This window comes from Nothobranchius furzeri, chromosome 16, assembly GCF_043380555.1.
Source record: "Nothobranchius furzeri strain GRZ-AD chromosome 16, NfurGRZ-RIMD1, whole genome shotgun sequence".
NCBI classification, from domain to species: Eukaryota; Metazoa; Chordata; class Actinopteri; order Cyprinodontiformes; family Nothobranchiidae; genus Nothobranchius; species Nothobranchius furzeri.
Genome location: NC_091756.1, coordinates 34,469,609 through 34,492,813, shown reverse-complemented (window position 1 = coordinate 34,492,813; position 23,205 = coordinate 34,469,609). Strand labels below are relative to the sequence as shown.

Below are 23,205 nucleotides of genomic sequence, written 5' to 3'. Positions count from 1 at the left end.
GGCAGGACAACAGAGGGCGCAGCGCTGTTCTGAGGTATCCTGTCATGAATACGGTTCAAGATAATGTGTTCATATTGTGTTTTTTTTGTATTTAAGATACTTTTTAACACAGACAAATTACTCCCTCATCCTCCTCCACCTCTTCATGCGCTCGCCACCTCTAAACCTACATTTCCCATCATTTCCATCAACGAATAAAACGCTTTCTGTGCATCTTTTCACTCCTTTAGTCACGGGGGAATCAAACATTTTTAAGAGTTTTTTCCAGGAGGTGATCTTCAAGCTGCGAGATATCCTCAGCTCTCTTTATGTTTTTGAGGGCGCAATGGCGGCGTTGTGTAGACGACAGCGGCATCCTGACCAATCACAAGCTTACGTTCTCCATCTCGACAGACGGATGTTTAGAAAAGAGAGCTTGACTCCGTCCGTCCTTGCGAGGGCTCTCCAGCAGGCTCACAAGGACAGATAATGGAGTTGCGTTGCGCAGACGGAGAAGTATAAATTAGGCTTTACTGTATGTAAAGGCTGGGCAATAAATCGAAAATTTATCGTTATCAAAACTTCTCACACTTATCGGGATAAATTTTCCCATGTCAATAAATTAGATAATAAACAAATGAAAAGATGTGTGTAGGTTGGCAACATTCATGTTGCTTTAAGAAGCTGTACCACCTTGAGTCACGTAAAAATGTGACTCAACGTAATACATGTGACAGCCCCATCTAGTGGACAACTTTTGTTTCTGTGCATATCTGTAGTTATCGCCCATTTATCGTTATCAAGATGAAATTCTCAACATATCGTGATATTGATTTTAGGCCATATCGCCCAGCCCTACTCTATGTGAGTTGGTGTGTGAATGGTTTTAACTCTGGTTAATGTCTGTGTATTCCTGAGGTGGACTGGCAACTTGTCCAGGGAGTCCATCGCCTCTTGCACAAGTTAGGCAGCTCCCGGCATCTATAACCCTGCATCTATAAGTATTACTACAATATTCCTGTGGTTTGAAATCAGCGTTTATTGTTGAACGTTTTCAACGTGAATAATAATATCAGTGAACTATTGGGCATTTTCTGCTATCGACTAGTACAGAAGTCTGAGATGATGCCATTTTGTTGTTTGTACAAATGTTGACACTTTTTGGTCCAAATAATGATAAACAATATGTTATTTGTAAGATGTTATCAGCAGTAAGGAAGAGCGTGAGTTTTTCAGCCCTGGATGTACCACAAACAGCCTGAGGCTATTATTAACCACAACCTGCTGCCATGTTTAGATGGTGACAAAGTGTGGGTCACATTCCACCAAATGGCTGCTGTGACTAAAATGGATGAAGCATTTGTTACGGCTCACATTTGTTGTCTCAGATTTAGTCAGCCCTCCTGCTGAGTTTTGAACGCTGTGACTCATTATTGCTGTTCCACTTTTCTCTGACTGGTTTCATCTGAATTTATTATAAATCTAAACCTTATTTGGTGAAGACAGAAGCAAGTTTTAAGCATGATCTGTCTTTTCACACATCTATTTTTTTTTGCAGAAGTGAAGCAATTTCCTTAAGAATTCAAATTGTGAACCAAATGTGGTGCTTTTTACAAAACTGACCATTTTACACACACATGTCTCCATTTTCACCAAAACACAGAATTCTTTATAATGTTTGAAAAAAATTGAGTTTAGTTTCAAGTAAAATGTTCTTTTGTGTTTGAAATGACACACATGTCTCTCACCTGACTACAATACAGGAAATGCTCATCATTGTTGATTCTGCACAAGTTTGTGCGTTTTCTTCTTGTTGTGCATTCTGAAGAATGTAGTGAAGAACAGACATGTAGCACAGCCCAAAAAAACATGAAACAGCAGCTTTGGAAATAAACTTTATGTTTTGCTCCAGTTACATTCTGCACTTGTTGAAGGCAGACAAAGAAAGAAAAGTTGCATAAAAACAAATTGGGAATCAAAGGTGTTTAAAAAGTAAAGGTAAGGGAATGGAGGCAGATATTTTCACCATAAATTCTGATGGTTTTTCTTCCTTCTCTTTTGCTTTCTGCCATGGTGTTGTTAAAGCTGTTAATTATGATGTTATCTGTGGGCAAGGGATTTTACATTAGCACTGGTATTTTTCTTTAGTGTTGCAGAGATGGTGAATGGAAGGTGGCAAGGCTATCTGTACTCAGTAAGCATGGTTAGCCACAAACAGTGACTCTCCACCAGCAGCGCTGTCTCCAGAAGAAACATACTTCCCCTGGCAGGCCTGGCTGTTGGCCTGCAGAAGGAGAAAATAACAACAATAATGAATCTTTAATGAAGCTGAGGATCCATTTGGAAGCTAGGTATTCACACATACCAGAGCTCTCTTGACGAACTCATCCTGGCATGCTTTTCCATTCTCCTTCTTGCCCCCCCAGGCTTTCAGGGCAGAGGCCTGCAGGGCACGGCCATATGAGAAGGTCAGAGCCCAGGGCCTGTGCAAAGGGCACTGGTTCATTGCATTCAGGTTGACTGTGGCCTCCTCCTCACTCTGGCCACCTGACAGGAAAGTGATTCCTGTACAGGAGAATACAAGGGAGACATGTAAATGAGACTTTATAAATCCGTCTGTTTACAAGCTGTACATCTTGTTTACCGGGAACGGCAGGGGGCACAGTGCGACGCAGGGCAGTAACAGTTGCCATGGCGATCTCCTGGTTGCTGTACTTATGAGAGCAGGAGTGTCCGGGGGTGACCATGTTGGGTTTGAGCAGGGTGCCCTCCAGGTAGACGTGGTGGTCAGACAGGGCCTTGTAGACAGCTGCCAGAACCTTCTCAGTGACGTACTGACAGCGCTTCAGGTCATGATCGCCATCAGGGAGGATCTCAGGCTCAACAATGGGGACAATGCCATGCTGAGGGGTAAAACAGGTCAAAAGGACTCTATTAGGGGCAGTATACCATACATTTTTCTTGGCATTCCTTTGCTATGGTGAAAGCATTGCCATTTCTTCGTAAACCATAACTAAGGGTTCATGGATCTGAACTCTTCAAGTCAAATCCTGTTAAGAGTAAAACTGTCACAAAAATGTTTCCCTGCAGAACTTGCATGTGGTTTTGCTTCCTTAGAATAAAACGCTTATCATACATGCCCAGCACGCAGGAAGGAGGTGGGTGGGATGATATAGTGACTATGTCATTCTTCAAAAAAAAAAATAAAAAAAATCAGCTGCTTCCTGGTACAGAAAATCCAAGTAATAATTTTAAGTGGCATTTCTCAGTTTTAACTTAGTAAAAGTTTTAAGGGTTCATGCTCATCTAAGCATCTATCTGTGGTGTCTCACCATCTGGCAAATGCTAGCATAGCGAGCCAAGACATTGGCATTCTCAATGATGGCCAGCCGTGAGGGCGTGGTGGGGGTGATCTTCAGAACACAACGCCACTTGGCAAAGTCGGCGCCATCCTTCTTGTACTGTGCGCAGCGCTCATACAACCCATCAAGCCCTGTTGAGGAGGATTGATATGAGAAAATAGCCAGAGAAAACATTGCTGAAATATTCAGGCTGTGTCATGATCGTATGTTTGTTGACCTTGGGTGGTTGTCTCGCCATTTGTTCCAGCCAGGGGGACGACACCCTTGTCAACCTTGATGCCAACCACCATGCCTCTTTCCTTGAGGTATTGTGGGAAGACTTTGCCATCATCTGTCTTTTGGTACATGGTCTCATGGAAGAGAATGACGCCGCCGATGCAAGGCACAACACGGTCCTCAGCAGTGAAGAGGAGCTGGCGGTACAGCCTCCTGTTCTCCTCTGTGTTTTCAGCATTGATGCTCTGGAAGCGTTTGGCTACACTGCCTGTGGATTATCATATCAATCATACAACAACTATGCCTTTCTCTCTCTTCTCTACTGTCCTGCACCAAAGGCAAATTCAATAAGTTTTACTTGACAGTTCAGCATTGTCCTTTTTTGATTTTAGCTGCCTGGCCTGTAACATTTGGTCTTAGGGTACTTTTTAACATACCATCCTATAATCAGATTTTTTTGGCAGACTGACTTGTAAAAAGTGTTGAAGGTTGATGCAGTTAGCTGGGTTCCTTATATAGGATTATTTTTTCTGATTGGCTTAATGAACTGACCTGTGTTGGAATGTTTACTGTGTGAAGTGCCTTGAGACGACTCTTGTCGGGATTTGGCGCTATATAAATAAACTTGAGTTGATTTGAATTTAATCAAGACAGGACCATCTCAGCTGCTAGGTGGTTTTGGTGTTTTCGGTGATGTAAAACAGTCTCTGGGAAACCAGCAAGACAAACCTAGAAAAGTGTTTTTAGTATCTATTTTGGCTTGTGTAACTCTGTGGTGAATAACATACCCTGTTGATACTTTATGCTCGTACATACTGAGTAGTAATAACAATCTTCAATGACCTTCTTACCAGTGGACTCATCTGCAGCAAGGATTCCCTTGCCAGGAGCGACAATCCTCTGAGCAATATCACTGAGCTCCTTCTTCTGTTCAGGGGAGAGGAAGGGGTATGCGTGAGGCATCTTGACTCTGGACAGAAAAAGGACCAGACAAATCCTGTCAGTAAAGTCAGCGACAGGTCTCAACATTGACAGACACAAGGGGTAAAAGTTCAGCGAAATTGCAAAGCTGCAATGTTTTATAATCAGAGGTCTTGGTTTTCTTCTGTATGACAAACCAGTGTGAGAAAGTTAAAGATGAAAGGAGGACAGCGATGCAGGAACACAGCAGTGAGACAGATGTGTGGTTTTCCTGTGTGTCTATGTCCTAGTGAAGAACGAGAACAACCAAGGCTCTAATTGTGTGTTTGTAGATGGTCTATCTGTAACTGTAGCAGAGGTCCAGATGACGTCATTACTACAACATGAGAGGATGCAGTAGGTTTGGATGAGTCAAAATGCAGAGCTGTCACGGTGTTATGGCAGAAAGAAAATTGGGTGTCAGACAAAAGATGTGATCAAAGCGCACTTGCAGACTGTTCCTTTTTCTGTCTTGAGCTGAGACAGTCTTTATAGACAAATATATCAGCTAATGTGTTTTATTTTTATATTTTCTTTTATGTTATGTTTGTTTATTGGCATTTGTTTTAGGGATGTATGTGGTCAGGCAGTATTAGAATCATTTTTGCTTTCTGCAATATTTTGGCTTTCTGCAATATTCCACCATCAATAAAATGACCACACCTGACAAGCATGTGGGTGCCCCGTTCTATTTTATAACCTTTCAGTCTAACCCTGTCACTTTACACTCACTACCCTCTTCCTCCACAGGACACACTCCCCTTGTCTGTGCTCACACTATGAAAAGTCAGGACTAAATTTGTTCTGTGCCCCTGTACATTGCACAAGGCAACTATCCTGAGTGTGAAAAAAAAAACACTTTCTCAGTAGCCATGTTACTCTTAATGGAGTATTACTGTGCAAACATGTCTGAGAAATTCACACAAACATGTGAGTCCCGAATGCTGCACTGACCGTGGAAACTTGGGTGTTTTCGCAGCAGCCTCTGATGCACGCCAGAGAAGGGTGCTGTTTACCGGTTGATCAGATAAGTTTGAATGTAAGTGTTTTTTTTAAACTGAGGTTGATTTGTAAATGCAATTTAAAAGTGGCGTTTGAGTGTAGTAAAAATGTGCAGTGGTTAGAATGAGGTCATGTGTGACACGCAGACGGCTTCCTGACCAGATAAAGTGGTTTAAAATGGATTAGTTGAGAAGAACTATTATTGTAATAGTTTTACATACATGGTCTCATGCACAGTATGCTTTAAGTGAAAAAAACATTCAAAGTTAGGAATTGACAAGGTTTAAAATGGAGCATTATTTCTTGTCGTAGCTAGTTGAACGGTCATCTCTTTTACCTTTTAGGTCTGGAGACAAGCTGGGAGAAGAGAAGGAGGCAGAAGATCCGACCTTCGTCTGCGACACCTCTCCAGAGTGCTGGCCCTTATATTTATCCTCCCATTGTGACCCTTCACATTTCAGCTGCACAGCTATAAAAAGATCAGGACGCAACTAGAGAAGGCTTGTGACATTCAGCAGCGCCCTGAGCTGGAGTAGCGTGTTGGTGAGCAGCGACAGAAAGGGCAAAGAGTGTTTCGGTGAATGGCGGAATGAGACAAAGTGGGACAGGTCGTGTAAGACGAAGGACAATCTGCACTACAGTATAAAGTATGTTACACATCAATAGAAAGGTGGACTGCAGCTATTACACAGAACAGGAAAACAATAATATTCAAGCTGCTGCTTCCTCTATTCTCATTAAACAAAACTAATAAAATCTGCAATGTTTCCTCGATTTTATGAAAGACTTGGGTTTCATATCCTGTTTAGCAGGATTTATTTTAAAATTTGCTTCATTGTGCAAGACAGGTATTTCATCAAATGTACTATTTTAAAGGTTATGTGTGGGAAGCTGACTTTAGGTTACATCTAGTATGCACTGATAGCACACACACTCCTCCATAGAGGGCTTCTGGAGCATGTGACAACATTGCAAACCTGCCCTTAGAAATCCAAGTCAGACGCAGCATCTCAGTGCTCTGATCTTTGACCTTTCCCTGACCTTTAATGGTGATCTTTGCTTGGCAGGAAGGAGTTTTACCAGCATGCGCTGCATAGTTTGCACACGCACACATGGACGTTTTCAAACTGCTTTGTGTTCAGACCAGTCACATGGGTGAGAAGACGAGGGAGTGGCTGGAGCACTGGGGGTTAGGCTATGCTGAGAAAAGAGTAAACTTTATCACTGATGAGCAGCGACATGAGAGGATGTTGTGGGTTTGGATGAGTCAAAATGTAGAGCTGTCATGGTGTTATGGCAGAAAGAAAATTGGGTGTCAGCCAAAAGATGTGATCAAAGCGCACTTGCAGACTGTTCCTTTTTCTGTTTTGAGCTGAGACAGTCTTGATAGACAAATGTATCAGCTAATGTGTTTTATTTTTATATTTTCTTTTATGTTATGTTTTTTTTAAATTGACATTTGTTTTAGGGATGTATGTGGTCAGGCTGTATTAGAATCATTTTTGGGTCATCCTGGCTTCTCCTCAGTCCAAAATAGTGTTAGGGCTGGATTCAGTAGAAGATCACAGTAAAGGGAGAGTTTATTGACACAGATCACAGTCTGCTTTGTATGCAGACAGATGTCTACACAGGTCTCTAGTCTAGTTCAAAAAGTCTGTCTTAAACAACAGTTAATGATTGTGGTTGTGTCATTAGAAGGGTTCATGTTTATTGAAGGCCTTTCAAACAGTGTTCATGAGTTTAAAGGCAGCTGACCTACTTCTACAAGTACAACAAAAACTATTTAGAATCTTAGATAGAATCTTATAGTATTTACAACCTTTTTAATGAGATTTTTGAAGGTTCGATTTGAGTTCAGTCTGATTCCCAGATGTTTGAAGTGAGACACCAGTTCAAACACCTCTCAATTTATACTTTGTTATTTTTCTAAACTTTTCTAAACATATAGTTGTTTTAGTAGTTTCCTATGCTGCGTCATCTCCACTGTAACCTGCTCTGTAACTTTGTCTTCTCCTTCTCCTTTTGCTCTAAACTGTAATTCTATCTGTGTGTTTTTTTTATTTGTGTTTTATTCAGTTCAATTTATTTATATAGCGCCAAACCACGACAAGAGTCATCTCAAGGCACTTCACATAGTAAACATTCCAATAAAGGTCAGTTCATTAAGCCAATCAGAAAAAAGTTTCCTATATAAGGAACCCAGTAAATTGCATCAAGTCACTGACTAGTGTCAGTGACTTTACAGCAATCCTCATACTAAACAAGCATTTAGCGACAGTGGAGAGGAAAAACTCTGGCTGCATGACGAGCTCCCGCTTGGGCCACCGCTCCGATGCATTTGACCGTTAAGGGTGCCGTAGATCATGTGCGTGGGTAGCACTGTAGAAGGACATCCTGTTGTCGCATTTAAACTTTTGATGTCTTTTATGATGAAAAGAACACCTAAGCCATCGGGATCAGCATTCCCAAAGCGAAGGAAGGAGGAAGAAAAAAATAAATGGGCCCAAAGCAGAGGTATGTAGACTTTATAAATTTGGCAAAGGAACTTTTTGCTTTACCATTGTAGCTAACTGCCTCTCCTGCCACGCACGGTCCATGGACGGACCCTCGCTAGCTGTTTACATACACAATACAGTATCTCGTAACTTTAACCAATTAATTTTACTATTGAATCGTCATGTCCAGATGCAGTGAGACAGTATCTGCAGCCTGTCGACAGGCACCTGTTGACACCACGGGGGCGAGACTGTCTTCTACACCTATTGAGTCTCACTGTGATGAAGAAGAATGTAAGATTTATTTTACCGTTTTTGTTTGAGTATGATTGCAGCCTTTTATGAACTTCAATTCAAGTTTGAAGTACACATACAATATGAATTTAATATTTTCATACCAGAAGAACGTTAGGTGTGGGTGTAGCAACATTTCAACTTTGTCCGACACATCGGGCGGGCGCCGTGGCGGGGACTCCCCAGCTGCCGCCGGGCCCGGCGGGGAGTGACAACTGCCTACCGCACTGCCTAAACACAGCATGACATCTTACGCCGTCTCTTTCTTGTTTACGCTGCAGCGTCTTCATCCAGGCATCCCGCAGCAGCAGCACATTTACTGAGCTACAATCTCACCATCTAGAACCAGGTGAGTAAGTTACTTGTTAGGCTATTTGTAATCAGCAGTAGAAATGGACTTTTTCAAATTAAATGGCTTATCACATATATCGATATGCAAAATTAATTTATTTAAATCCACACCAGACACTTGTTTTTGGCACGAGTGCAGCATTGATTTAGCATTGAGAATATTAAATAATCCGAACATACACATCTAAAATTGTCTCTTTAAGATGTTACTGTCAATTAGGCACCAAATCACCCAGAGCCGGCCCTAATGGATGTCTTTTGTTTTTACCCCTAAAGGGTACATTTTGAGAATCCAAGAACAAGGTTACATCTAGTGTCTTCTTCAGAATAGCTTGATTTTAGTCTATTTCTGTTTGCATGAGCTTATTTCTCCAGGGACACCTGCCATTACAAACTGTTGCAAAGTTTTCCATTTGAAGTAGCACTCCTTGTGTACTTTGCTGCTTTCATGGTTATGGAATTTATCATATGTTTGTAGAGGAATAATTTGTTGCTTTTAAGCTTAATATACTACCTTTACCTATGACCAACAAGATGGTATATTCTATATAAATATAGGATATCAACCTGATTGATCTTTGAATGTTAAATCAGAAGAATTAGGATTCTTTGCTTTTTCAGTGATCATGGTCCACTTCGTATTAATTCAGACAGTCAAGGATATAATCAAAAATAAACTTTATTTTCTAGACTAATTATATGCAAGACAAGCTATAAACAATTTATGTGATGGATGAATATAAGTAGATGGATTGTGATGTATGATGATGGAATGGTGTGTGATGTTTACCAGAACCTTTGTATCTGAAAGAAAGTATGAATTCTGGGTGTAAGAATTTGTGGTTGCTATAATCTAAAGAACTGATTTATCAAAACGGCATCAGACGCAATTCATGTCGTGCCTACGTACCCGTTCCTGGAGACCCTGTTTGGATCCGAGATGTCAAGGAGTCGTTGACCCCAATGCACGTGGCTCGTAGGAAAACCTTGATGCAACCAAGTCACTCCTAGGATGCCTCCGGGTCACAACGATAGAGGAAATAATTTGCATCTAGAACAGCTATTTCTGAATAGCTGAAGGAGCAAGTTACTGTGTCACTGCAGGCAGCTTTTGGCTTGTCGAAAGCTTCGATGGTTCAAAGTCCCTTCATGATTGGCCACTCTGAAGGTGTACTTGAACTGAACTGAGCTTGAGCTGAGCTTGAACTGAATCACTCAGGAAGTGAGTTCTGTTTTAATAATTCTCATATTATGATTGCATGGCCAATCAGGACCTGCCATGTTAAGAGGTGTTAACAAACAACCCTCAGGACATCACGCTTTCTTTCGGATAGCAGATGCTCTAATTTGTGGATAAAAGGATATCTATGTGCATGCAATTACTTTAACTTGCGTCATATGGAGATATGCACATGTGTATGAGAGGATGGCTGATTAGCTTGTCACGTAGACTGATTATCAGACAAATGGATCATTGCAGGACAATTTTCATTTCAATCTTATTAACTTAGGTACAAATTAATCAAAACATTTCATTTAATCCCTTCTCCATTCATTGTATGAATAAGTAACTCATATGAGCTGAAAATGTTCACTTTTATTCAGAGGCAGGAGGAATCCCGTAGAAGCGACAAGAGGAAAGCTTAAGGCCTTGAAACGGGAACAATTTGATGACAATATGTTATCCTGTGTGCAAAGCTGCAGAGGCCTGGACTTCAGCTGATAAAATAGCAGAATCCCGCAGATAGTTTGACCTGTTCTTGCCGATGATGTAGGTCAAATATATAGATGAAAAACTGACCATTTCTGGATGCTACATGTTCGACACCATGTTATGTATTTGATTTTATAACCATGTTGAATGCTTAGTGTGCTCATACAAGGTTTCTATAGCTCTTGACCAAATAATCGGTGTTGGGCAAGTTCATTTAAAAAATGAACTAGTTCAAAGTTGAGTTCGTACATTTTATCAATCAATCAATCAAAGCTTTATTTATAAAGCGCCTTTAAACCGCTGAGTTCATTTTAAAATGAACTAGTATGTTTTGTAGTTCATAATTTAAAAAAAATTGAACTAAGTTCACTGTTCCAAAAACGAAATAGTATATATATATTAAAAAGTTATGAAATAATTTTCCAATAGTTGGCACCCGTTCAGACCACACTCACACCCAGCTGCAGTTTTACTGCAGTATATTCATGAACATGAATAGGCTAAACACACATTGAGCGCATGAGGGCCCTAGCACATTTCAATTCAATTAAATTCAAATTCAAAATACTTTATTAATCCCAGAGGGAAATTGATTAATTGATTTAATGCATTAATTAAAAAGAGAAAGAAAAAAGTAAAAGAAAAAAAAAAACAGGGGTCTGGCCTTCTGGGTCCTTCAACAGCCTGGACCCTTATGGGCCATTCCCATCTGTACCGGGTCGGCCCGGGCCGGGTAGCATAGGTTGTTTACATATCTGGGTGGCCTGGGTCTGCTTCAGGCCGAACAGGGCCAACACACCCACTGCTGACAGCAAATTCACACCTTCCATGAGAGCAAGCCTCTGATTGGTGGGTAGAATCAGCCCACATGGGCTTAAGACAAGGATGTGTGGAATCAACCGGGCCAGGCTGGGGCCGACTGGGGCTACCCGGCCCGGGCCGACCCGGTACAGATGGGAATGGCCCATTAGAATCGTCCTAACCTTCCACCCCTTTATGGCGCCCAAGCATCTAGAATCTTCTGGTGCTGATACATAACTGGCAACCGGCATGAAACTCACGGAACGGGAATGAGAAAGTGACATGTTGTTAGGAAAAATGGACTGCAGCACCCAAATTTGGCCACAGGATGTCCTTCTTACTTCAATTGTACACATTGCACCTTTAAAGTCATGTAAATTATGAACATCTACCAACTCTTTTCAACATTGATTCAACATTAAAAACACTTGCAGGTCCTTAGCTAGCCTGGGTTTGATTCAAAACTCACTTTGTCCAAAGAAAAGATTGAATTTGTCGTGGTACGTTTTACGTAAACTTTGATGGAGTTTAACTATTCTTGTATCAGCTGATAAGCCGTGTAATTTCAGCTGATTTTCATATAATGCCATAGGTAATAAATTGAGTAAATGTTTAGGTTTCCAAAGCTGGGGAACATTTCTAAGTTTACATGATCCAGGGTGATTGACTGTAGCTCTTTGATGGCAAACTGTAAACGTCTTTCCAAAAAAAAAAACTGTTAAACAATTCATTGTATTTATGCCTCACATACTATTTTTTCCATATAGTGTATTTAGAACATTGTCAGCAGCATAGTAGCTCCATACTGAGGAAAGATTAACAACACAATCAAGTAGCTCTCCTGACACTGCACCACATTGGAGACATAAATAGTAGCATTGACGTCACTGGATGGGTCCTATGGATGGAACAGAGTGGATTCCTTTTTAAGATAAACGTTGCATTATTATTATTGTGAGGCAAATATGATTTGATGATGAATTTTAAACACAATCTGCAGTGCACGTGACACCATTTCTCAGACACAGAATTTCAGAATCTGTCTATAAACGGGATACTGTGGTTTCATTTAAAAAGCAGAACGAGGAAAAAGCATGATGTTCCTACTTTCTATGGTCTATCATTGTTTTTGGTTTTAGAGGCTGGGGAGGATATGTCTAAATGCGTCAGAAGATTCTGATGGTAAATACACAAACACATGTGTACGTGTAAAGAGAAGGGTACAGGGGCTATAGAACACTGTAGAAGTAACAGGGCAGTATAGCCGCGTTTTCTTATGCCTGCATTTGCAGCTGAACCAAGGTCTTCAGTTATGTTTGCAGCAAATGTTTAAATGCACCAACTTCTTTTCTGTTTGCTTCTAAAGCAAAAATGAAAAGGTTTCAGGTCATGTGCTGAAAGTGCTGGTGGTTTAACTCCACCTACATTTCCTCTACAGGTTTTGAGCAGTCCTTTTATGAAGTTTGCATTTTGCTTTTAGCATCTCCTCATATGAAGTAGGGACATTTTCTTTCCTAGTTTCCAAATAATTTGTTTAAGAGCAAATATACCGCACATTTAGTTACACTGCATGGGAGGTAAGAATGGATGGGATCCGTATTGTGATGCTTTTGTGCTCAGGTGAGAAAAGTTTGTGCCTCTATTTTTTTCAGTTATTTTATATTTGTAATGCAAACAGGCTCCAGAAAACTATTTCTGTAACCTGTTACACGCATGTAGCATTCATCAGGCAGGAAAATCTTCTAAATCTAAATGTTTGACTAGTACGTAAGCTGCTAAAACAATGTGGTTTTCAACCTAGAACCTCATAAACAGTGGCACAGTCGAACAATTTATGATAAATTATATACTTCCAAAATTGTTCAGGTGTTGGTTCCGTAGACATTGCACATTTATGTCTCAGTCACTCTGACATTGTGATCGCCATAGAGAGGTTTCCAACCGCCGACAGCCTAGTTCAGCAGATCTATTGAGGTTCACAGCTGCAAGAAAAATGTTTTGAGGTTTGTTGTACGCCATTACTTCAAAGTTAAAAACTGCCTTTCTCTTTGGTTGAAGGGAAAAGGCAACAGCAGCATCTTGCTAAACCCACAGAACAACATGTAACATGTAAAAAGTCTTTTCAAATCATATTTTTTCATTTTAAACAATTTAAAACACATCATCATATTAAATCACACGAAATAAAGTGTCAAACAACCAAGAAACTAAAAGCCACCATTATCTAAACTACTGTGTTGGCAACCAAAACCTTGTTGCCATATGTAGTGCAGCAATAGCTCAGGAGGTAGAGATTGGTTTTCCAGTAATCAGAAGGTTGCAGGTTCGATCCCTGCTCCTAACAGAGAATTCTGCTGTTGTGTTCTTGGGCAAGATACTGAACCCTCCCTGCTAGCTGGTGGTGGTTGGAGGGATCAGCAGCGCCTGAGCTTGGCAGCCTCGCCTCCGTCAGTGTGCCCTAGGGCAGCTGTGGCTATGATGTAGCTCATCACCACCAGTGTGTGAATGTGGATGTGAATGGATGAATGATACACTGTAATGTAAAGCACTTTGGAGTCCTCTGACTCTGAAAGTCGCTATACAAGTGCGTATAGATCATTTTTCATGCTGTCATTGCTTATTCTTAACTTTCCATAACACAAAATTTAAAAGTAGAGACTTTTTTAGACAACAAAAAATCCAAATTCAACATGAAAACGTCGTTTTTCATCTGTTATTTAGGAAAATGCACCTATTGCAAAGTATAAAGTTTTATTCAACTGTAGGATTTTCATCTTTCTCTGCAAAAACTAGACAACAGACACATGTTTGTTCAGTTAATGAGATATTAGAGCGATTATGTGCTTTTCTGCTTCATTTATTCCACAGTGTTAGATGCAGGACTTTGTTCCATTGATTCTGGGGCTTGGAAGTCCTTCAGTGACTTTGCTGCAGGTTTTGGCTACCAGGTGGTTCAACGACAATCAGGGTGAGTCATTGCGTTGAATGTTAAGCAGCAGGTTTTATAAGTCTGCAACTTGTGTTTCTTCTTTTTTCAAAACCCAAATCAACAACAGACTAAATATTTGCCAATGCCTCTTCAGTCTGCCACTTTAAAACCTTTGATTTCTTTCCTCAGTTTGCTCATCAGTGCCCCATTTGAACAGTATTCAAGTAATGGAAGGGGACAAATATTCGATTGCGTGAATGAGTGTAAAGAACTACATCTTCCAAGTAAGAATCACTTCATTACCAAAGTTTGCTTCTCCTTGTCACAGCTTCCTACATCTTTCAGACTTTTTGTCAGGGGCCAAGTGGATGGTACCCAAGGATTTATCCAAAACACAGGATGAGATAGGATGTGCAGTGTTTATTGAACAGGAATAGTGGTTTGGGTGGATGGGTCAACAGGAGCTGAGCTGTGGATTCATACATGCAGTTTCAGAAAACAGAGAATTAGTCTAGCTCTCATCAGACTGGGTTGCTGGAGTGTGGTGGCAGAAGAAGTGTAGGATAGGTTAAAAAAAACTAACTTGAAAAGATGCCGCACGGGTGCTAAGTCTAAAAGTAGTTTATCACACAGAGTTTATTTTCTGCGCACATGCAACATATATGTCGCACTGTACAGCCTGTATAGCCTGATTGCTATGTTAACAATTATCACTTTGAAAGATTTTTGTTGTCAAATCTTTCCTCAGAAGCTCCAGTCAACATGTCTCTTGGTTTGGCGTTGGCAATTGATCCCACAACACAGAACACTTTGGTGAGATGAACTGTTAAATGTTTAATGGAGGTAAAACATCAAAGTAATTAAAATTTATATAAAACTTTATGTTTTAGGCATGTGGTCCAAGTATTCCTAAAGACTGCAAAAGTATCACTATGTACAATGGTTTGTGCTTTGAGATAGACCCACAGAACAGATTTGGAAACACATATCCATCTTCCACTGAAGGTAAAGATGAACTGTTTTTCTTTCACATGAAGATCAAAATTATTCATATATACAGTCTTGACTTTAAGGAGTAACAGACACTTGTTTGATAAACGTTTTCCTCGCTACATAAATGTGATCCCAAAGGGAGACTTGAACCACACGTGTTTTTTGATTTTTGAGGACTGAGCACCACCTCACCCCTGCCATGTGGACTGCAAGTACAGAAACTGCCAACTCATTGGCTGGCACTAATTCACACCTACCACACTCATACGCACATGCACACACACGCGCGCGCGCTCACACACACACACACACACACACACGCACACACACACACGCACACACGAACGCACGCACACACAGAGTCTCCAAAAGCAACACTGCTCACAGCCTTTGCATAACTTAAGCATCATGGACTTTTACGTGCTTTGAGATTTCTGCGTTCCTGAGAAGGGGTTGTGAACAAAATCCACTGGTGCGGGACCGACGCCACCCCACCCGTACAGGGCCAGATGTGGAAGCAGCATTTGACTTGCAGTCCTGAAGTCTCACAAAGTCACGTTTTACTCCATGTTTACACCTCAGAACAGACCAGCTATACCTGGTTAGCATTTATTGTAGCGTGTTTATCATGATGGAGCCTCGGAAGAAACAAAGAAAACATTTAGGCATCAAATTATGCATCTGATGAAACTAAAAAAAATAAAAGAACATCTGACCACAATAGGAGTCAATGAGTCAACATCAGGAAATTCCTGAATCACGAGAGCTAAGACAAATAAGGATTGGATGCAGACCTAGCAATGAGCCTATTGTGCTTGTAAGTACAACGCAACATGTTATATTTGTCAAGTGGTAGTGATCATACACTCACCCAAACCCACCAACATAAGCTCTCTTCTTACCTGGAAACCCTGACATTGACGCTTTCTCATCTTTACCCAAGGTCTTTGTATCCTCACACACCACTGAATCCTCAGCGCGCCATGCAGACTCTGGCTGTTGCTGAGCAGGTCTGCCAGCCAGCCACTCCTGATTCTGGTCCTGTTGGCTAGCCAGCAACATGCCTGCCTATAATCACCCATCACTCTGAATATTCGTTTGGGTTTGCCAACTTGCTACAGCCTTTTCCTGTGGTCACATGATTCCTTTTCTCAGGTCTTTAGTCATATTACTTACCAGGAACTCTGTTAGTCGACAGTAATGTGACTAGCCAACATGCTAGCGCTGGAGTCTGCTTCCAGCACATTTTCTGCATGTTTTGCATCAAGAACACAACTGATTTGTTTGATTCAGTTATGAAACGCTCCTGTAGACACTAATAAAGGCTGAGGAGACATTTCAGCTGTTAGGTAAAGGTGTTACAGATTGCCAAGTGTTCCTTTAAAAATAAATTAATTTTATGTAAAATGTTATTTCCATTATACATCACCATTGTTTTTGTTAAGTTGCAGGGCATTCTGGGAATGACATAAGCGTTATTTGCACACACATTTCCTTTCAGTCTTTCCAGTTTAAATCTGAGGATTTTGATAGAGAATAAAAAACATAAATGAGACTTTACTTCAAAGTGAGGAAAAGCAAACGCACGAAGAGAAGATTGTTTATCTCTACTTGTCATGCATAATAATAAAAATGTCCCAGAATGCAATGCACAGGAGAACTAATGGTGACCTCCATAGGTGAAGGAATTAACATGAACTTGATGACAAAGACACACTGAACTTTGGAAATGGTGCCCTCATGGAGGGGGCCATCGGCTTGAACACTGTTGCTAACCATTTAAACATTCTCCCTCTCCTGATAATAACATTTTACTTTCTTTGACATTGAATGTGCTACTACTAGTTTACCCATTTAATTATAGATTCACTAGGATAAATAAAAGAAAGTTCATCTCTCACCAAATAGGATATTTACTAAGAAATCACAATGTAACCACAGAAACATTACTTGGTATATATGTTGTGTGTGGATGTGTGTTTGTGTGTGGGTGGGTTAGTGTTGGTGTCTGCTCTGTCTTCTCGATCCCCAGTGAGTCGTGGTGGATGGCTGCTTATACTGAGCCAGGATCCTCTGGAGGTTTCTTCCTGTTAAAATAGAGTTTTCCTCTCCACTGTCGCTAAATGCTTGCTCAGTATGAGGATTGCTGTAAAGACACTGACACCAGTCAGTGACATGAAGCAATTTGCTGGGTTCTTTATATAGGATATGTTTTACTGATTGGCTTAATGAACTGACCTGTATTGGAATGTTTATTATGTGAAGTGCCTTGAGATGACTCTTGTCGTGATTTGGCGCTATATAAATAAACTTGAACTGAACTGTCATCTTCAAACTCTATTATTTTGCACAGAGTGTAAAAACCAGGCAGATATTGCTTTTCTGCTGGATGGCTCGGGTAGTGTGGCTGCAGAAGATTTCATAAAAATGAAGGATGTTGTGAAAAAGTTAATTCGTTCATTCCTGAAAAATGATACAGACGACATACAGGTATACACACATGCACACACAAACATGTGCATGCATGCACGCACGTGCGCGCGCACACACACACACACACACACACACACACACACACACACACACACACACACACACACACACACACACACACACACCAAAAATGAAGATGACACAAGATAATTGATAATGTTTTGTGAAACACTGGCTCATACCTAAGTCAGCTGCAGTTACATTATTGTTATTTTTCCCTTTTTTTTTTGCAGTTTTCCATCACAGGGTTTTCAACAGATGTCCAAATTTATTATGACCTTGCTAAACTTCCTTCTGAAACCTGGGAATCTCATATTGATAAAATAAAGCAAACTATTGGTAAAACAGCAACAGCTACAGCCATCAAAAAAGTTGTGTAAGTACCCCTGTGATCTCATTATTTAACCTCACCATTATGCTCCCCCCCCCCCCCCTTCCTTGTGCTCCTCCCGAACCTCAATGAGCTGCCGCCATGACAGAGAAGAAACAAATCCTCTCCTTCTAGCAGCATCGTCCGCTACATAAAGTAATGAAGCCACTGTGTTCTCATATCCATGAAACAGAAGACTATCACCATTCTGCCAATGCACTTTTCAATCTACAGAGTAGAGATACCATTAGGATACTGTAAAATAAACCTTTAAGCATTTTAACAGCAGTTTACAATTGCTCTCTATGATTGTGTTTAACCTCTTAACACTTTATAGGACACTCATTGAAGTATTTAAATTTAAAAATTTCAACTCCAGGGTCTTATTTTACTCCACACCCAAAGTGCATTTTAGTTGTAAAAATTTTCCTACATTTTTGTTTTCATGCCGAAAATCAGAGAAAACGAAGTGCACAAAACAGGACGTTGGCCCTGTTCTGGTAAAAGTAATCCCACAATAAAATAACATGAACAATTTTAATGAACATTATATTTGAATAATATAGATAGTTATAAGACACTTTAGAATAATCTAGCAAATTTCTGAACATTATATCACTGTTCAATAATACAGAATATATCACATTTATTAAAGAATTTAGAATATGTTTATAAAAACAGATTACTGTAGACTACGTATTTTTGAAAAGTTATTGAACAATAGGTACTAATTCTGATCAAATGTAGATTATTAGAATATTTTATATTTGAGAATGTGCCTCAATGTCATCTTCCTCCTGTTCATCATCATCACTGATGGTGAAATTGATTGGCACAATAACTGTCCTACTCCATTTTCCAAAGGAATCTTAGTTAAATGCTGCAAAAATATTCAATATCTTAATTGTTATCATTATCGTTACCATTGTAATGATAATAGAGGGTAAATTGGGTTAAGTAAATTGCTTAGAAAGTTATTTAAATTATTACCACTACTTGTGACCAATAAGTGGTGATACTCTATTTAACTAGAATATCACCTGCTTGGTCTTATTATTTTAGTCAGAAGATTCTAAGATTATTTTATTCATTAGGGGATCGTACACACTTCGCTTTGATTCAAGAAACAGTCAGGTTTATAAACAAAATAAGAATTTATTTTACAAACAATTAAGACTTGACAAATTGTTTAAACTATTGTTGACTGTAAGTGGATGCAACTAAGGACGGCGTCTGGAACCTGTGTGTGAATATATTGTGTTCAGAATCTCTGTTTCTCAGAGCTGAGTTCTGGATGGAAATTTGGTTTGCAAATAAGCTAGAAAGATGTTATTATCAGAACCACATTCGGACACTATCTGTGTGTCTACATTACCCGGATTCGGAGACCCCCTTGTGGATCCGAAAGGGAGAGGGGTCGGATGACTGCTGGCACCGGAGGGCTGTAGAGTACCGAGGTACCAACTTTCAGTCCAGAGATGTCTCCCGGGTCACGACAGATGGATGAAACCGAGCGTCTTAAAAAATAACTCTGAAAGAGTTTTGAGTCAGCTTTGTTCTGCAGAAAACTATCTGGTTGTTTCAGCTTCGCAGGTGCGAAAAAGGTTTAAGAAGGTTTTGACAGACATGTCAAAATCCTTGTGGTTCCAGAGGTTATGCAAAAGATGGCCAGTCTAAAGCTTTTCCTCTAAAACCCTCAAACTGTTGAGCTGTTCGAACTGTTTTGTCTGAAGCTGAACTCAGGGAAAAAACAGAGTAAAACTAGTTTTAACGGATTGATGTTATCTTGGTTAGCCAACCAAAAGTTGACAAGTCTGAGGATATTACCAAGCATCTTAGAGACACACCCTCTGTGATGGAGACTCTGAATCTAGGCAAAAGGTCAACTATGTGTCATGTGTTAACTTTACTTGTGAGTGCAAATGTTATGACCTCGTCAAGTAAACATACTAAAACAATCTTTGAGCACAGATTAATGAAACATTTCATTATTTATAATTATAAATGGCAATATTTAATGACTATCTTTAATTATAAAATCTTCTTTCTTCTTCTTAGAATAAAGGAGTTTATTTAAAAGAGTTCCTCTGTGATGGACCTTGGAGGCGAATGTTATTGTTTATGCTTTATTATCTCTGCAGTCCAGCTGGTGTGAGGAAGTAGGCTCTGATTAAAGGGGCTACGTGTAGACTTCCAGACTCCTGTGAGGGGAAAAGATACTGTAGGATGTGTCATAGCCAGGGTAAGTTGACCTGGCTGTGCATTTGACCTGTGGGATCTCAAAATGAGGCCATTCGTGACATTACACCATGAATATTAAGATTAAGTCTAAAAAAACAACAGATTTTACCAAAAATTTTCTAAATTTCTTTTCCTTGTTCAGGGCGAATGTTCAAATATGGCAGATATGATTTTCATGCTAAGATTTCACCAACTTTATACATATATCCTTATTTAGCACAACTATTCAACCTGGTGATGTGAGAGTTTCATAAACCCAGCATTGTTAGTTTTAGAGATGTGACCGTAAACACGAGAGGAGACTGAGCAGTTTTCTGGTTCTGCAGACACACCGATATTTGGCGCGTTATAGCTCCGCACTGATTGGTGGAATGGTGCCATGGTGCAAACCATGACTAGCTTAACCTCTGATGACTGGTTGGGTGAAATCCCATAATTCTAAGTTTGTGAAAACGCACACCAACATCATTTATGATGTGTGTGGAAATGTCTAAATATAGACGTTGTCCCTATAAAGGGTTCAAACTCACAATATGTTGTATGAACTTTCCTTTTGACAGGGAAGATGTCTTCTCACCAAATAAAGGTTCCAGACCAAATGTGAAGAAGATTTTGATAATCATTACAGATGGAAAATCTACTGACAGTGGCTTAGACGAAGCAATAGAATTAGCTGACAAGAAACACATCACTCGATTTGCAGTTGGGGTGAGCTGCAAATCTATATATTGAAAATACATACAACTTTAACATGTCTATGCCATTGTGTGTGTGTGTGTGTGTGTGTGTGTGTGTGTGTGTGTGTGTGTGTGTGTGTGTGTGTGTGTGTGTGCGCTTGTGTCTTGATCTTTTTTGTCTACCAAGTATACATCCAAATATCAATTATTCAAGTGTATCAACTCACATGCATTTTCGACGTCTCTAGGTGGGAGAAGCGTTTGATAAGGAGGATGCAACTAAAGAGCTCAACCTGATAGCATCCAGTCCTCCGGAGAACTTTATGTTTAAAGTTGATAATTTTAAAAAACTTGAAAAAATTCAAGAGAATTTGCAGGACAGGATTTTTTCTATAGAAGGTACAGATGTTATTCCCCCCCCCCAAAAAAAACATTTTATATTACATGTAAAAATCAGCTCAAAACCTGACTATTTTTGAAAAGCAAAACATAAACATATACATAAGAAACACTTCATCCTCAAAATACTTTTTGGAAACTAAAATGGACTTGTTTTGTCTTTACAGGGTCTAAAGCCAGTGGAGCCACACTGAAACTGGAATTGTCTCAAGAGGGGTTCAGAACAGCTATCGTTCCTGAGGTAAAGAAACACACTGGAGACTAACAGGATACTAACCATGGATTTATGTATTTACAAAACTTTTCTTAAACTTCCTGCCTTCATCACAGGGAATTCAGATGTCTATTGTTGGTGCTAACCAATGGAGAGGAGGCTACAAGAAACACTCACTTCAGAATCCTGCAGGCAGTTTGTCATATGAACCAGAAGACATAGAACCTGATAGTTATCTTGGTGAGAAAACGTGTAAAACAAGCAAATATTTAACTTCACTGCTTTCATACCAAATTCATTTGTCATGGTGGTAGTAGTAGTTGAAGGATCTATCAGTCTGTTTAACAACTAAACATTTAAACATTTTCACTGATGTTTTTGACCATAAAATTCCAGGTTATTCCATGGCAGTAGCTACAAGTGAATCTGGCATATTGACAATTCTTGGTGCTCCACGATACAAACACAGAGGACTTGTGAGGATTGTTTATAAAGTAACAACCAAACAAGAAATCCACCCCTATCCAGAACAGGTAGGTCTGTAGGCATGGCTGTCCTGAAAAACATGCCCAGCGACGACAGACGTTTCTTTACTGCAATGTATTGTTTGTCTTTGCAATAATTTTTCCTTTATGATTTCTTTCTTTCCCTGCTTCAGATTGGTGAATATTTTGGGGCAGAGGTTTGTGCCGTGGATGTGAATTCTGACAGCTACACAGATCTAATCCTCATATCTGCTCCCATGTACAAAGACAACAACAGAGAAGGACGAGTTTATGTTTGCTCATTCAATGGTCGGGTAAATACCAGCCATAGTTTCATAGTCATAGTAATCAACATCTTTTTAAATGTCTACTTAGCTATAAAAAAACACCTAATCCTTTCATCGCTACCAGATCGTCAACTGCCACTTTGATTCTCCATCACAACTAATAATACTGAGAGGGGATCCATTCCCAAAAGCAAGGTTTGGGTCTAGTCTTGCTGCTCTGCCTGATCTAAATGCAGATGGATTCAATGATCTGGTAGTTGGAGCTCCTCTGGAGAATGATGGCCAAGGTAGCATCTACATATTCAATGGAGAAGGAGGTGAAGGGATCAATCCTGCTTACTCACAAGTGAGCAAACTCCTAACAAAAATATTTTAAAAATGTCATAGTTTTCATAGGAGTTCAATAAAAATAAACAGTGCTAAGTATAAGATTTGTCATTGCAGAGAATTGCAGCCTCTGAAGTGAAATCAGGACTAAAGTTCTTTGGTTTGTCGATAAGTCCATGGTCTTATGATCAGAGTGGTGACACACTGCCTGACTTAGCGGTGGGTTCAGTGGGAACCGTCGTCTTGCTCAGGTAAACATTTCAAATTTTTTATTTTATAAGCAGGTGCAGATAACCATGGTACATGTAAATCTGGTCATTATCTTTCATAAACATGTACAATGTTTTCCTTGAGACCAAGACTAGTTCTTGGTTGGGCTTTTATTTCTTTTCCCAAAGCAAAACCGTCATGCCTTTTCTAAATGTGTTCCTTTATAGATCTAGACCTTTAGTGATGGTGGATACCACTGTGACATTCAGCCCAAATGAAATCCCAACTCAAAACCCAAACTGCTCAAAACCATTGGAAAGTACAGCTACAATCTGCTTTACCATGAGGAGACTGTCTAGAGTCGATACAGGTTTTTCCTTGTCATATTGCACTAATCCGTATAAAT

At 39.9% G+C, this 23,205-nt stretch overlaps 2 protein-coding genes across 3 annotated transcripts in view; one reads left to right on the top strand and one right to left on the bottom strand.

Moving 5' to 3' along the window:
• Positions 1-1,861: 1,861 nt before the first annotated feature.
• aldoab (aldolase a, fructose-bisphosphate, b) lies at positions 1,862-5,980 on the bottom strand. Its single transcript, XM_015963276.3, has 7 exons — positions 5,857-5,980; positions 4,409-4,527; positions 3,559-3,825; positions 3,312-3,472; positions 2,624-2,882; positions 2,345-2,544; positions 1,862-2,263 (listed from the first exon to the last, which is right to left on the bottom strand). Exons 2-7 carry the CDS (start codon positions 4,518-4,520, stop codon positions 2,171-2,173), a joined length of 1,092 nt encoding a protein of 363 aa, XP_015818762.1. The 5' UTR covers positions 4,521-4,527; positions 5,857-5,980; the 3' UTR covers positions 1,862-2,170.
• A 6,501-nt stretch (positions 5,981-12,481) lies between these two features.
• The window catches only part of LOC107387976 (integrin alpha-M), a 26,664-nt gene continuing 15,940 nt past the window's right edge, over positions 12,482-23,205 (top strand). For both annotated transcript variants that reach the window (XM_054749187.2, XM_015963279.3), the window contains exons 1-16: positions 12,482-12,794; positions 14,043-14,142; positions 14,293-14,387; positions 14,852-14,916; positions 14,994-15,108; positions 17,450-17,586; positions 17,823-17,965; positions 20,761-20,908; positions 21,126-21,276; positions 21,444-21,517; positions 21,607-21,730; positions 21,887-22,023; positions 22,149-22,289; positions 22,387-22,608; positions 22,707-22,840; positions 23,027-23,169. In XM_054749187.2, the coding sequence (XP_054605162.2) occupies positions 12,758-12,794; positions 14,043-14,142; positions 14,293-14,387; positions 14,852-14,916; positions 14,994-15,108; positions 17,450-17,586; positions 17,823-17,965; positions 20,761-20,908; positions 21,126-21,276; positions 21,444-21,517; positions 21,607-21,730; positions 21,887-22,023; positions 22,149-22,289; positions 22,387-22,608; positions 22,707-22,840; positions 23,027-23,169 (1,966 nt within the window). In that variant the 5' untranslated portion in view covers positions 12,482-12,757. The remainder of the gene's footprint in view (positions 12,795-14,042; positions 14,143-14,292; positions 14,388-14,851; positions 14,917-14,993; positions 15,109-17,449; positions 17,587-17,822; positions 17,966-20,760; positions 20,909-21,125; positions 21,277-21,443; positions 21,518-21,606; positions 21,731-21,886; positions 22,024-22,148; positions 22,290-22,386; positions 22,609-22,706; positions 22,841-23,026; positions 23,170-23,205) is intronic.